Raw genomic sequence first — 15,636 nt, 5'->3', positions numbered from 1 at the left:
TTATTAATAAATAGTTTTGAAGTTAACAGCTAAAAAATAATTATTAATACACTTTTAACAAAGTACTTTTAATTCTGCGTAGTGTTGAGATAAGGATTCAATGTTGTAACTGAAACAAATACTAACATCATATTTGAAATATTGCTGCAGCCGAAAATTGTAAATAAAAGCTAGTTGTTACTTGAATGAGATTTTTCATATTTTTAATAGTTTGTTTTTCATTTGGTTCATTTTACTTTTAATAGTTTAGTTTATTATTTTAGCAGATTATTTTTCATTTTAATTCAGTTTTCAGTATTGTTTCAATGTTTATTTTGTTTAAAAGTATTTTAAAAAGAAAGTAATGTGTATAGTGTTGCCAAATAAATAGTTTCTATGTTACTTTGACCAAGCATGGCATCAATAAATAAAGTGAAATATAATCAAAGATTAAGAATGCTGTGACATACCTATTATTAAAAACTACTCTTAGTATGTCAATTTTTGGCTGTTAAAGTGAAATGAATGACTAGTCATTAAAAAAAAGTCTAGGTATTTCTTATTTAATTGTTGCTTATTTTTTTGTTTTCTTCATTTAGATTGAAATAACTAGGAATAAAATGGACAGCTCTCTTCAGTATATTTGTGGATCGATTGCAGCTGCTGTAACCGGAGCAGTTGCAACTGCAGCAGTATATATTGCTACACGTCCACCTCCAAAACTCAAAAGGAATTTTGATCTCAATCATCAGTCAGAAGAAATACCGGTAAATATGGTTTGCTTTGGAATTTCATTTTTTTACTAATCCATCTTACTTTCTCTGCACTACAATTTCAGGGTGTGATTCAAGCACCAATTGGGGTCATTTTGCCACCCCATCACAATGTTCTATACCAAAAAAGCGGTCTTTCACAAAATTCTAGACTGTAAAAGCGGCCCTTTCACAAATTTTCATTTGTAAATACTGTTTTCTCATCTCTTTTTAAGCCAATTAGACTGAAATCAAAACATCAAACCTTTGTCAAACTGTTGTCAAAACCTTTAGGACAAAGGGATTTCAGATTAGATTTTTGATAGCTAAACATGCTCATGCTCTTATAACAGGATTTTTGTCACAAAAAATAAATGAAAGAAAATATGATAAAAAATAGATCATTTTTTTCACAAAAATAAAAAAGTTCACAAAAAATATTTTTTTTCACAAAATATGAAAAAAAAAAAAGATAAATAACAATCTGGATCAACCCTGAAATTATTGCACTCTAGTAAAAAATCTTGTTTTTTTTTTTTTTTTTCCTTTTTTAAAGTTTTTACATCAAGGCTTTTGCTCTAATCAGTTTGAAATGTAATAAAAATAAAGAAATGCAATATTTTCCTGTTTTCAAAAATTATGTTCACAATGAGAAGTAATTCTTATGTTTTTTAATTTTCCAGATAAATGTAAAAATTCGTGTTTCTTTATAAAGTTAACATTTAATATGCATGTTTCATATGTCTTTTCTGGTATTACACTTGATTGATATTGTATTTTAATATTTTATTTTCTCAGGGCTCTGAGCATGTTAGAATATCTCATTTAACACCAAAAGCACCTCATGTTTCGTATTTGTATGAAGATGCTCAAACATTGTATGAATGTATGCTTAGAGGATTAAGAGTTTCTGGTAATTGTTTTTTTTTAAACTTCTCTGCCTGTTTTTTAAGTCTAATGGGATCATAACACTTTGTACATGAATATTTTGGGTAGAAGTGGCTTCAGTGACTAAGAATGTTAGGCTTGTACTTTTTTTTTAGCATTTTGCAACCAGCAGTGTTAGAAATAAGCAGTCATTTAGCGTATTTTGCGACTTTTGATAGTGACTCATTGATTCCAAAACATAGGCACATAATTTGTCCCCTGAAATATTTCATGATATCAAATATCTTTTCCAAACTCATTGCAACATAACTTATTGGATGCTATAGAAGAAAAATGAATTATTCTTTAATCTTGAAAATTTTTTAGTGCATGTGTACATAACTTCTATTCATGGATTTTTACAATCTTGTGCATGTTTCATTTATTAAAGATGGCACCAAGAATTTTATATTTAACGCGTCAAAAACTTATCACGGGCAATATTGGGAGGTATAATTTTAATTCTTATTTCTAACACTGCATGCATTCCTTTAAATTATTTCTTTAAAGTTTGAAGGTGATTTTGACTTAAATTATTTACAAATGAGACAGTGAAAATAAAAGGAATGTATGAAGGTGATTTTGACTTAAATTATTTACAAATGAGACAGTGAAAATAAAAGGAATGTAAGGCCAGAGAGCTGAAAATTTCGAAATAACCAAGTGCAAATGTTAGAGGAACTCCTTCTCTGTTATGGGACAAGAGATGGTACTATTAGCTCTAATAAGTGTTGCTGTACAGCAGGATTAAGAAAAAAAAATTTCAATAAAAGCTGACCTAGGGTCTGAACTGCATTTCACCAAAAATGTTAGAAAGTCCACTTGCATCCCTTTTCTTCTCACTGCCTCAAATATGAACTTCGTGAAATATTAGTTATGTATTATGTTATTTCTAGTTTTGTGCAGATTAAAACTAGAGTTGTAGAGATTAAAACAGAGTAGGAAGCTTAAACAGTTAATTTACTGTTTTGAAATAAATTGCGAAAGAAAATGTTGTATTAGAGAAATACACTTTCATGTTAGGCATGTATTTGTATCAAATAAATATAATTTATGTGTTTGTTGCTAAGTGCTTATTGGAAGACAAGAGCAAAAATGATCTACAGTGATCTTTGTTTTGAATATTCATGGGAAAAAACAAAAGTGTTCAGATTATGGGGGGTGTTCATTATAGAGGGAGACTGGATAATGCGTGTATATGTATTCTATTGTCTTAATGGACTGTGTTTAGCATTTTGCCTAGTGAACAGTTACTGAGATAGAGGAACTGAATTTTAGATTGAGGGCTAGTGCAACGTCTAATTCCACTCAGTAGAACCTAAACTTTCTTTTTTTTAAATTAAAATCCGAATTCCATGTAATATGCGAAACTTTAAACTTAACTGGCTTGTAAGAATATTTATTAAATTTTCAACCAATTCTTAAGTTATATAATTTTTTTTTAATTAAATTTTTAAAAGGTAATGGACCTTGCCTTGGTTGGCGTGAAAAAGGAAGTGAAGAATATCAATGGCTTCGATACAAAGAGGTATGCCAACTATATATAAATTACTAAATTAAATTTTCCTTAAAAAAAAAAGCCAAGTGCAGTTTCGCGAAAAATCTTAAAGCAGTTTCATTCAAATATTCAGTTAGTAGAACTAGCATTTTGTTTTTATTTTCAGGTTGTGGAGAGATCAAAAAATTTTGGTGCAGGTTTAATGTTTAAGAAAATTAAGCCAAAAAGTTTTGTTGGAATATATTCTGCAAATATTGTAGAGGTGAGTAATTTTGTGTTTTTCTTAAATCAGTATTTAAAGAAAATGCACGTTAAATCTATTCAATTTTTGTAGTGTGTTTTGGCCGAGCATGGGTGCTATGGACGATCTATGATCATTGTTCCTATTTATGATACTCTTGGACCAAAGGCATTTACACTAATCGTAAATGAAGGTAACTTGCATTTTTCATACTTATGTCCCTGTATTTTGCTTTGAAAACTATGAAATTCAATTATACTTTCAATGTTTATTTGAAAACTTCAGGAAAGTTTCATTTTATTAATATTTCACATTGAATAATGCATGCTTCTCTTTTTTTAGACTTAGTTTTAAAATAAAATTTGAAATACAGTATAATTTCAATTTCTGTTTAAATGGTTAGTTATTTTATTGATGTGTGCAGTATTTAGTGGCATGCTGCAGCTATGTACATTTTCATTTGTAAAATAGTTCAGCACATGACTTTTTGCTTCAGAATCTTACAAACTAATGTTGCAAAAGTGATTCAGATACATTTTATTTTAACCACTAATTGTAGTGTGACGTTGCTTGGCTAACTCAAATATTAGTTCATTCTTGGGGATGACGAAGAAAAAAAAAGGTTATGCGACCCTACCATATAAATGAGAACTTTTTGAGAACAATTTCAATTTAGAGTTTAATTTCCATTAAAATAATGACAACAGTGAACTATAAGGAAGGTGGAATGACTGCTGAGGGAGAATATACAGTCTATTAGCTCTCATTCCTCCTTACCGTTTGACAGGAGCGTAGATGGCATGATAATCTGGTTAGGGGAATCTGCTTTGCTCAAGATACCGAGGAGTTCATTAATATGAAACAACCCCAATGTTAAAATAAAACTCCAGCTCCATCACTTCCTAAGCCGGGCTGATGAGTAGTAATAAGGACGAAACTGCTGTCCTCGGCTGGAATGACCGAGTTGGCAGTGTATTCCTTGTATCCTTCTTGGGTTCACACAAAAATGCATCTTGATTTCACAACAAACTTTGTTAAATGAACCGATTTGCGCCATTTTTTCCTTTTAAATAATTATTTAACCACCTTACATAAACAATGAAAAGGAAGGAACATTAATAAAGTTTTTGTTTTAATGTTTAAAGAATATTTTACTTTTAAATAAGTTTGTCAAAAAACGGACAGAACAATTCGGAATCCTTGAAAGAAATAATCTACAGAAAATTTTACCAAAATTTTTTTGTAAAATTGATTAAATTATTACAAAGCAAGTTGTTTATAGCAGCAAAAAGTTTTCATTCTGTTTAGCTTGATAATTTGACTTAAAATTAGTTTGTGTTTTAACTAAAATGAAATATTTTATTTCTTTTTAGTAAGCCATTCTAAAAATAAATTTTAATATAGTACAATAGTTTATACAAAGCAGTTCTCATTTTAATCAAAAGGTCCGATCTGTTTCTCAATTTTTTCAGTATATTTATAATGGGCAGGTGATGTTTTATGTATTTAATGCGCTATTGTCAAAAAAAAAAAAAAAAAAAATGTACTCTGTAATTGTAAAATTGAACATTTATACTTTAACAATAAGTGAAACAAACAATGAATAGTAGTATTCACAATAGAATTTTTTTAAATCCATCTCTCTTTATATCACTAAGGACAGTATTAGCAAATTTTCTATGCTTCCACAAAATTAGTTATTCATGTACAAGAAAGAAATTAAAAAAGTTAGACATTTGAAAGATTTGCCTTAAAATTTCACTACATTCTTTTTTTTTTTCATTAAACTTGACATTAAATTAGGACTCTCCAGAGTGGAGATATACCAGATAATTCAGGATAACCATGTATTAGAGATGCGCTGATTAATCGGCCAATTTGGCGATTATTTATAATCAACCAAGTACTGCCAATTAATTGGCAGAAAAAATATTTTTCAAAATAAAGGTGGCCACTTTTTTCAAAATTCATTGTGTATGTCTCGGTGTATATTTTACTTTTATAACAATTTCTGTTGCCTCTTTTTTTCTATTTCTACTATTTTAGAAAAAAAAATTAATCAAAATAGAACTTTGTAATCTGTGCAGAAAAATCTTGTCGAAAATTAAATTGGTAGCATGTGTTGGTGAGGTGCATATTTAAAAGTTTCTTTTTTTTAAATATTTAGCTGAAATTATGGCTGTTGTTTGTGACAAAGAAGAACGTTCTGTGGCACTAATGAATGATTTACATGAAATGCCTACATTAAAACTGATTGTTCAAGTTGATCCAATCTCTGAAACTGCTAAACAAAAGGCAAAAGAGCTTGGTATTGAAATTCTTTCATTTACAGAAATAGAGGTATGTTGAATCAAATATTTGTAATTGAAAAATAGGTACATGTACAATTGTACTGGTATATATAAAATTAAAACCTAACCATCAGGGGGGGACTCTTGTTCCCCCCCCCCCTTCATATTTAAGGCTTTAAAAGAGATTTAAAGAAAGAAGAATGCATTATATGAACGTGCATATGTACCTATGAATGTATGGATGCCTGAAATATCCATTTTGACCATCCCAGAGTCAATTATGACAAGTTTTCTCATGATGTCTGCATATACATATGTGCGTATGTATCTCGCATAATTAAAAAACCATGCCATAGAATGTTGAAATTTTGCACATAGGATCTGTGTGGGGTCTAGTTGTGCACTAGAGATGAGATGGACTCAGCCCGAGCCCGAAGCAGGCTCGAACTCTAGAGCCAAAAACTAGGTTTTGGGCTCAGACTCAAGCTAAGATACTCAACTGTCAATCTCCAAACAAATTCAAAGCAAATAAACATTATCATGCTGTGAGAAAAAGAAACAAACATTTAAATTGGTTCAATCAATGTAAAAATGTAACAAAACAAAAAAAAAGATAACGCTTATGTATGTTTTTTTTTCTTTTCCTTTTTTTGAAATATATCATACAGTAATGTGTTTGAAGTGGAGCATTTTAAGAAAATTTAGAAACTTCCATTAGTGAAGAATATTTAACATTCAATTTTGAATAACAGAGAGATACCTATAAAAAAATAAAAATGAACCAACCACAGTAGCAATATAAGTACACTATTTAGTTCACGTCACACTGTAGAAGGCTTGGTTTTTGTTATAAGAAAGTTTCCTTTGAGCTCGGGCGGGCTAGGTTACAAGTATTTGGGCCCGGGCTCTCAAAAATCAGCCCGAATTCATCTCGATTGTGCAACTCCTCTTTTGGTTACATTCGGATGTTCCAAAAGAGTTTTTTTGAGGGAAAATGAGTATTAATTTTAATGCAAACTCAAGTCACGTTATAATTCTGCGAACACTTGGCTATATATCGCCAAGTTGGTGACAAATCTGGCGGGAAAAAAAAAATTCGAATCTGATTTCATTTTGGCGATATTTAGAGAGTTAGCAAATGAAACACATTAAAATTCTTATTATTGAAAAAAAATAATTTCTGTAAAACACTTTTTTGGCATTGGTTCGTGACAAACTAGAGGAGAAATTATTTCAAGTATTTTCTTGTTGTTGTTTTTTTCTACTTATGAAAAAAACATGCAATCTTGAATATATGTAAAAGGAAATAGTGTGGTGCCCACATCAGATTTTTTTCTTTATAATATTAATGTTTAGTTATCCCATGTTAAAATCCTAAGAGATTTAAAAAATATATTCTTTTTTTTTTTCCTTTATGAATTTTCAAAGATTTAAACTTAGTTTTTAATTACATTTGAAGTTATTTCTTTTTCATTTTGCCATTTTTAAGTAATTTCTTTTAAGCATTTTCCTCTCTGTATAAAATTATTTATTTATTTATTTTTCATTTTAGAGACTTGGAAAAACTAATCCTCAAGACCTCATTGTAAGTACTTCCAAAAAAAAAATAAATACTGCTCTCTTATTTTATATTTTTTCAACTGAATCTCATTTACATTTTTTATTAATTTGAAGTTTGATAAAAGCATTTAAGATTAAGTTGTAGAGTGATTTATGCAATTTCACTTCAGATTTAGCAGTTTTATTGTTCTTAAATTCAAATATATTGTATCTCTTAACTTTCATTTTAAGTTGTAGCTTGAAGGCAGAGTATATTAGCATATGTTTTAAAATCTGACAGGTAATCTTTTGTTAGAGCCTTTCAACTAACAGCAATAGGCTAAACCATATATGCTCAAATTTTCTGACAGAAGTGGTTTTCTTGCAAGAGATATTTTGGTGTCTAGTTTTTGAACATGAATTAGTTAAACAGAAATTTTTTAATAAAAGTTAGATTTAGTATTGGAATAAATTTTGAAGAGTTTAATGCTTATTAAACTGTAAATAAGTTTTTTGCAGTAGTTAATTTTTGTAGGCATGAAATAATGTGTTTTCAGTTCCATATCAATACCTATTCACTCTTTTAATCTATAGACTTATTTTTCTCTTGAGAGCGATTTCCATTTATGCCCAATTATACTGCCATGTGCAGGTAAAGGGCAGTAATTTCAAATTTTTCATTTTTGATTGTTTTGAATTTTTGTCATTTGTTGCACTATAGCTTTATTGTACAAACTTGGTTGCTTATTTGGTTTCTGCCAAAAAAAAGGTGCAAAAAAACGTTCATAATGCTGCCAGGCTAAGTTTTTGCCCCAAATATAGCCTTTTCTGTTCAGAATTTTTCTGCATTAACAACCAAATGATACTAATTCTTTTCACCATCTTTCAGCCATGAAGCATTTTCTCCCTTGCTCAAAATTTTTGATTGATAGAAGTTTGATTGTTATTAAAAAAAGTGTAAAAAACATGATTTTCTAACCAAAAGTATTTTTAATTTTTTTTTAAAAATCTTTTACTTGAAATACATAGTAAAACTTTATATTTTTATCCCGGAACCATATGTAGCCCCCCAAACCAGACGATTTAGCTACCGTTTGCTACACCAGTGGTACTACAGGAAATCCAAAAGGTGTGATGTTGACTCACAAGAATATAATGGCAAATGTCAGCTCTGCAATGCTGCAATTTGTAAGTAACATAGCTTTTTTTTTATCAGTATTAAAATACAATGAGGCTTAATAATTAGTTTCAATTGGTTTTTGATTTTTTTCTTATCAGACTGAATGAATTAATTTTTCACCTCAAAGCAACTGCAGGATATCTTACTTTTATTCTGGGGGTTAGATGCCTTACTGTCAGAGCCATTGTTAGGGTAGGGATACCGGACCTATAGTACTGGGGCCTGGAGCTTTGGGGGGTCCTTAAGGTCATGAAACTGTTCTTCCAATAATTTGACCCATTTCCTTCCACTGTTGAGGACTATTGAAAGCACTTGATCGCTTGTGTAAAGAACTTGCTTTAAAATTCATCGAGAAGGCATTCAGTGAACCACAAGCATAAAAAAAGTATTTCAATTCTTATGAGAGCATGCTTATGTCAGTCTTTTGGTTATGTATCGACGAACGTAAAGTAATTATTCAAATACGTGGAATTTCACTGGATGTAGAACTTAATCTTCTAAATGATATCCATCAAGACCTTCAAAAGTTGAAGGATGGTTGGCCTGCAATTCTCAAGAAATAAAATTAGTTTCTGAAGTAATGGACTTAGAGTTTAGTTTAGTGTAGTTTATTCAATGCCTGTCCGTGGTTTTTTGGCCATTCGACATCGAGCCTCCCAATAGTACTGAGTCAAGTTGTTTGGCAGAGAAAGAAGGTCTTGGTGAGTAAATGAATTGAAAGAACAGACTCTCAAATTAAAAAGAAAAAATGAAGAGGAAAACATTTTTTGATGAAGGAGCAGAAGTCGAAAAAGAAGCAATACATCAAAGGACTGAACTCATACCCGGTAAACATAAATTTCAAATAGAAATAATTTTTACTGTTTTGAACTTTATTATTAGTGATATCAACGCACGTTTTGAAGAAATAAAGAGAAATTGTTCCCTGTTCAAGTCAATACTCAGATATATGTCTTTAGATGATGAAGAAGTGCAAAATATGTCAGATTGTCTGTCAACAAAGTATGCAACAGATTTACATAATCTACTTGGATATGAGATTATTCACTTCAGAAAAATTCATTCGTCAATCTTCAATGTATAGTGAAGTTACTGAACTTTCTCCCATAGCACTTTTGAATGAAATTGTCGGTTGCCCAAACCAAAAGGGCATTTAGTAAAGTAGAAAATCAAATTGAAACGTGCAGCAGCTAAGGAAATAGACAAAACAGACTAAATTCTCTAGCTATTCTTGGCATTGAGCATCAACTTGCAGCATGAGTCGATTTTAACTCAGTCACACAAAAGTTTGCGACAAAGTACGTAGGGTGAAAATATGCTGTTAGACAAAAAAAAGAACCAAATGTCCATTTTGTAATCCAGACAGGTATACCTGTATTCATTGTGTGTTAAAGTAGTGGAAACGTACGGAAATTAATTTAAATATAAAATGAAAAAACTGATGTTCGGAGACATTATATGATGTTTTTGTTATTCTTGATTATTAATTTATATTCACCCTAAACTAAACTCAAGAATTCCTCCCGGCAATTGATTATAGTAGTCAAGTGCAATCTGTATATGTGGTAATAATTTCAACACTTAATTTAATAGTATTTCGACTTATATTACACATGCTAGTACCACTGTTTGGCTTATTTTTTACATACAGAACTTTTTATTTCAAACTTCAAACTTTTTTCTTTGGTCCTTCCGACTTCACATTAGTGAAAATTCATACTATATCATGTTCCCTCACTTATCTCAGACATGACAAATAGCCCAATTTTTACTACTGTATTTAAAAATATATTTTTATACAAATTTCAAATTAAAGTTTTTAAATTTACATTAAAACTTAAAAATTCTGAAGCAACTGGACAATGCAACATTACATGTGAATGCCATTTTAAACTATTCATTTTGAAGTGTGAGTGAAAGGAAATGAAACGACGGTACAAATATATGCAATGGTGGGGGGTCGGGGTCATGGGGGCCGGAATTAAAATTGGTACTGGGCCCCATTGCTGGTATAGCTGCTGCCCTGCTTACTGTTGTTCTGAGGCGACAATATTTTCAATAGCTCCAGCTTGGAGATGTGATGTTATCCATTTTATAATGGGCATATTCTTATCCACTACTTGCTGCTGGTCTTTCATGTAACAAATATCATTTGCTGAAATTCAAACTTTTATTTTCAATTTAAATAGTGAGCATGAGAAATCAATCTTCCAAAAAAGCATTATTTTGCAGCATCTTACTTACCTAGTTGTACACTCTGATTTCTTAGCAGTTGTTTCACTTTTTTTCTGGTGAGTGCAATAATATATTCTTAGAGTTCAGTTTTTGAAGAAATGCTTTTTATCTTTGACAAAAGCAAGTTAAAGTGAAAGAAGCACCTAATGTTCATACTTGATGAATGTTCAACTTGAAACAAAATAATAATTCTCAAAATATAAAAGTAATTATATTAGATTTGATGATTGTGTTACAAGCATCACTAAGACATTTTCATTTGATCAATAATTATTTCATTTCAATTATACAGTCAACCCTCGTTTATCGCGGTTAATTCGTTCCAGACTTTACCGCAATAACTGAATTTCCGCGAAGTAGGATTCTGTATATATTTTTCTACTTAGAGCGCATAAAACTTACTTACGGCAATTTAAATAGGTTTTTATCATAGTCAGAGCCCCCTAGACATAAAACTGCACCCTTAGCCAGCATTGCATTTGTATTACTTAATATATTGCACAAAATACGAGAAAATTAGGTATGTTAGATGTAATAGATATCACATTGTTAATTATTGGGGAATAAACTACACACACATGCTGTTCTTACACACTACTACTAGTCTATGAAAAAACCTCAACTTGTTCGATGATGAATCAATTGCTCGTTAGTGACCGTAGGAGCAGGAGCCCCCGTTCTTCCTCTACATTTATGTATACAACTTAAAAAGCTAGTGCATTGTTGAACACAATTTACAGATGCATTTATCCCCCAGTAATAATACAGTGATTTATACTTTCCAGTTAGTGCTGAACGGTTAAAATGAGATAGCGATTCCCTACACTTTTCTTCGGCGATTTTATACCTCCACGTACAACTAGCCCCGCAGACCTTACTTAAAAGCCATATACTTTGTTATTCTTTTGTAGAAAAAAGTTTAGACGAGCGCATAAAAAAGGCTAAAGAAAACCGCGAGAGACTAGAAAAAAACGCGATGTAGTGAAGAAGCCGCGAAAGTCGAAACGCAAAGTAGCAAGGGACGACTGTATATATAATTACAATAACTTATAATTCATTTAATTAATGTTTAAAATTCTCCTGTTATAATTCGTAGCAGTCTCCTTATTATTTACATCTTGATTAAAATAATTGTATATTTAAGAAATAATTAAAATACTGAATTTTGCTTATTGAATCATTTTTCGTTGTGTCGCTTATAATCTTTGTTAAGACAAAAAAAAATGATTTGTTACCTAAAGTCAAAAATTTGTTCATTTATTCTTAAAAGCACAATGCTTAAGTAACATTCAGAGAAAAAAATATTGTAATTCAAGAATGACCTTACAATGTTGAGCATGTTTTTATTAATAGAAATTCATATCAGCTAGTATCTGGTTCATATCCAAATGAGAGGGGACGAGAACCTGAAATGTTCTGAACTCCATTTTTTTCTGTCCAAATCTCATTAGCTAATCCTTCCAATTGATCTCTAAATTTGTATTTATCTGTAGATAAAAATAAATTCTGTTTGATACCTTGTCTCTAAATTTATTTTCTACTAAATTTAAGCCTAAGCTGGTAATGTAATATCCTCCTAATTTGTTTACTAACTTTTATAATATTTTCCCTTTTTATTCCTGTAAAAGTGTGATCAATCATTTTTTGTGGTTAAACATTTTCTTTTTCAAAAATGATTGCTATGTTTTCTAGGGAGAAACAGCCCCTGGCAGTAATGATATAATGCTCTCATTTTTGCCATTGGCCCATATGTTTGAGCGCTGCTGTCAGGTATGTTGTTTTTCTGTCGATACTAAGCAGATTTCTTTTGTAATACCTTAGTTGAATTTCAATTCTAATGTTTAGGTAGGGTTGTATATGACTGGTGGACAAGTTGGATTTTTTCAAGGGGATATCAGGAAGTTGAATGAGGATTTCAGGACCTTAAGACCAACTGTAATTCCATGTGTGCCTCGTCTGTTAAATAGAATCTATGACAAGGTAAGCAAGAATTACTGTGTTGTAAATATTACCTAGCTGTTTAAAAATATTAACTCTGAGATGAACTTTTAATTTGATACCTTTCATTTAACAAACCATTGTGAAAAATTAATAGCCTGTATTTTGTATGCAACATAAATTGGTTGTTCATATTATTGATCCATAGCATAAATTTCTATTTTTCTTCATTAGATTCAAGAAGAGGCAAATTCTAGTAAAATAAAAAAGATGCTGCTTAACATGGCTATTGAAAGCAAAAAAGCTGAATTAGAAAGGTACCTAATTTTTATGTACAGATCTGTATACACTGTGTTATTAATCTTACTAGTTTGCCATATTTCAAGTTATTGCCATGAGGATGTTTAAAAAAAAAGTTTTTCAATGAATTCCTTTAAATACAGTCGACGCTCATTATAACGACCACACATTATAAAGACCGTCCCATTATAACGACCAATGGTAAAAGTCCCAACTTTGTTCCTATGAACACTACGTTGATTGGCCTTCGTTATAACGACCTTTCTGTATTGTCTAATTCAATACAACGACCAATTTCAGCGGACGCTGTTTCTGGTGTTCTTCCCAATAAAACAAATTTGTAGCTAGAAATAGCCTTGATTATTGTTTACGGACATCTGCCTGAAGTTTTCAATGTCAAATCCAACTTTGAGAGGGGGTGCGGGGGGGGGGGGGATTACCATTCACCGCAGCTAGCACAAAAAAAAAAATAATGGGAGGAAAAATTGAGAAATTTCCAGATTCCTAAGAAAAGGGAGTTGTCAGATGTGTTGGTAATTTGGTGTTTGAATCTAGCGGTTTTTAAGACTTGTGGTTCTCGAGGAACTTTTAAATGTTTCTTTGAAAAGCAAAAAAAAAAAAATAATAATAATAATACTAATTTATCACCTATATTTGAAACGGAAAATAATACTTTGCAAAAATCACGTCTGCTAAAAAGGCAAACATCTATTTCTGGTTTTATCTTCAGAAAATGTAGTGGTAGCAGTAGTAGTAGCAGATTTGTAAGTGTGTAACATTTTCCTCCCTATATTTTATACTTTAAAATTTCTTTAATGTTCTGTCATAGTATTTTGCACACGATTTTTCTAAAAATTCCTGCGATAAAAATAATTTGGGCATTTAACTGGAATGTTTGAAAAAGTACCATTTTTTATGGAACAACGGGACATGCATGATGACTGTGTATATTTTTTTAAATTATACCTCTTATAACGACCACTCGTTATAAAGACCTTTTTCTCTGAGACAGAGATGGTCGTTATATCGAGCGTCGACTGTATAAATTTATTTTCAATTTTGTTTTCCCTGAATCCTGCTTGAACTTGAATGAATAATTTACTTTTTAACAGAAAAAGAATCCAAATAATTTGTTTTCATCATTAATATTTTTCCGTTTGCATTTATTTATTTTCCAGCATTTTTTCTTCAAAGGTTTTGAACTAGATCATTGAGGTCTGTCACTAGTAATTAAAAAAAGCAATGAAAAGCTACTATTTTGAAGCAATGGAGGCAATTTTTGGCCAATTGTAAAAAAAGGCAACTTTTTAGTGAAAAGACTAAATTACATAAAATCTCTTTTTTTTTTTTCCCCCTTTAAAAGAATTGAAAATTCACTAATAAAAATTAGGAAAGTTTTTTTTTTAATCTTAATAAGCATTTTAAAAAGAAAGGAAATTTAATAAACATGGTCACATTCAGGAATGTGTACTATCCAACCACAGGTTGTATGGAATTGGCAAATTTCCAGTTGAGACTAGTCTATCTGAATGAGGGGGTAAAGTAAAAATTTGATACTTGTGATCTGCTCATTTGAATGCTACTCTGCTGAATTTAGAGGCTAACATGCATCTGCAAAAGCTGACATCCCTAAAAACTAATAGATGCGTTCATTGTTCGGCCTGTAAATCGGAGGTTTGCCTTTCTATACAATCCATTGTCAGACAGTAATGTTTATACTTTTGTTCAAAAAGTTTCGTTCATGCAATTGGGATTTTTGTAAAGGGTTGGTTTTTGTGATTTTGACAAAAGTTCGCTTCTGCTATTACTATTTTTGTTAATTGTAATTGCTTTTTTCATTTTTGTAGCCTTATTACATTCATCCTTTGAAAGCAAGCACTATTTTCCATGTAATCGAAAATATCATGAATATGGAGTTTCTTTGCACTTTTCATGCAATCGATCAGTTTTTTACTATAGTTTTTTATTAACAGTCATACAACATGAATATTATACCAGAATCTGTCGGTACTTGTTTCTTGTTTCTTTAGTGTTCATGTTCATTTCAAAGGGTTGGACTTGTGTCTGGAAAGCTTTTTGGGGTTTCTCCCCCCCCCCCCCAAGGGTTTAGGGATACTTTTCTGAAAATCTTTTGCTATAGATCCTCCCCCCCCCCCCCCTTCCTTCGTTTTGAGTGGTCCCACTGCATATCACGCATCGAAGATATGTCTGTTTATCGAAGCTTCATTACATTGCTATGATGTAAGTGTTTTTTTTTTCCTTTTTAAAAGAAACTATTTTCTGCATCTGATGACTATTTTTCATATTAAGACTACTAAAGCCACTATTTTTTGTAGCAGAACTCAGTGACAGCTCTGCTCATTTGATAGTTTACCATTTTTTGTGTTACTTACCTAACCATATAAAATACAGTAAACTCCCCTTTATCCAGGTTCGGATTATCCACAGGTCCTTTCACATTTTTTTTCTTAACAGTCATTAAATGTTTTTAAACTAATGATTGTGTTATTGTTCGCTTTAGCTTTTATATATATATATTTTTTACATTCAATGTTAGTAAATGCAATGTAGCAATGCTTTTAGCTATAATTTAAATGTATGTGAGAGTATTATTCATATTTTTTAGCTATTGTATTCACTAGTATCATTTTTTACCTATTATCCGCAGTCTTTGCTTATCCGCGGTTGCCGTGTCTCCCTATTCTGCGGATAATCAGGAATTTACTGTACTCTTTTTTAACATACTTTTATCATTT

At 30.8% G+C, this 15,636-nt stretch overlaps 1 protein-coding gene across 1 annotated transcript in view; it reads left to right on the top strand.

Annotated features, from left to right (window-relative positions):
• The first annotated feature begins 584 nt into the window (after positions 1 to 584).
• LOC129217140 (long-chain-fatty-acid--CoA ligase 6-like) overlaps positions 585 to 15,636 on the top strand; it is a 34,795-nt gene continuing 19,743 nt past the window's right edge. The window contains exons 1-11 of the mRNA XM_054851400.1: positions 585 to 746; positions 1,530 to 1,644; positions 3,119 to 3,186; positions 3,323 to 3,418; positions 3,491 to 3,590; positions 5,565 to 5,737; positions 7,241 to 7,273; positions 8,293 to 8,415; positions 12,335 to 12,412; positions 12,488 to 12,622; positions 12,815 to 12,897. Coding sequence (XP_054707375.1) covers positions 600 to 746; positions 1,530 to 1,644; positions 3,119 to 3,186; positions 3,323 to 3,418; positions 3,491 to 3,590; positions 5,565 to 5,737; positions 7,241 to 7,273; positions 8,293 to 8,415; positions 12,335 to 12,412; positions 12,488 to 12,622; positions 12,815 to 12,897 — 1,151 coding nt within the window. The 5' untranslated portion in view covers positions 585 to 599. The remainder of the gene's footprint in view (positions 747 to 1,529; positions 1,645 to 3,118; positions 3,187 to 3,322; positions 3,419 to 3,490; positions 3,591 to 5,564; positions 5,738 to 7,240; positions 7,274 to 8,292; positions 8,416 to 12,334; positions 12,413 to 12,487; positions 12,623 to 12,814; positions 12,898 to 15,636) is intronic.

Source organism: Uloborus diversus, chromosome 2 (assembly GCF_026930045.1).
Source record: "Uloborus diversus isolate 005 chromosome 2, Udiv.v.3.1, whole genome shotgun sequence".
NCBI classification, from domain to species: domain Eukaryota; kingdom Metazoa; phylum Arthropoda; class Arachnida; order Araneae; family Uloboridae; genus Uloborus; species Uloborus diversus.
Note: the sequence above shows the minus strand (reverse complement) of the source record. Positions and strands in the feature narration are given on the sequence as shown.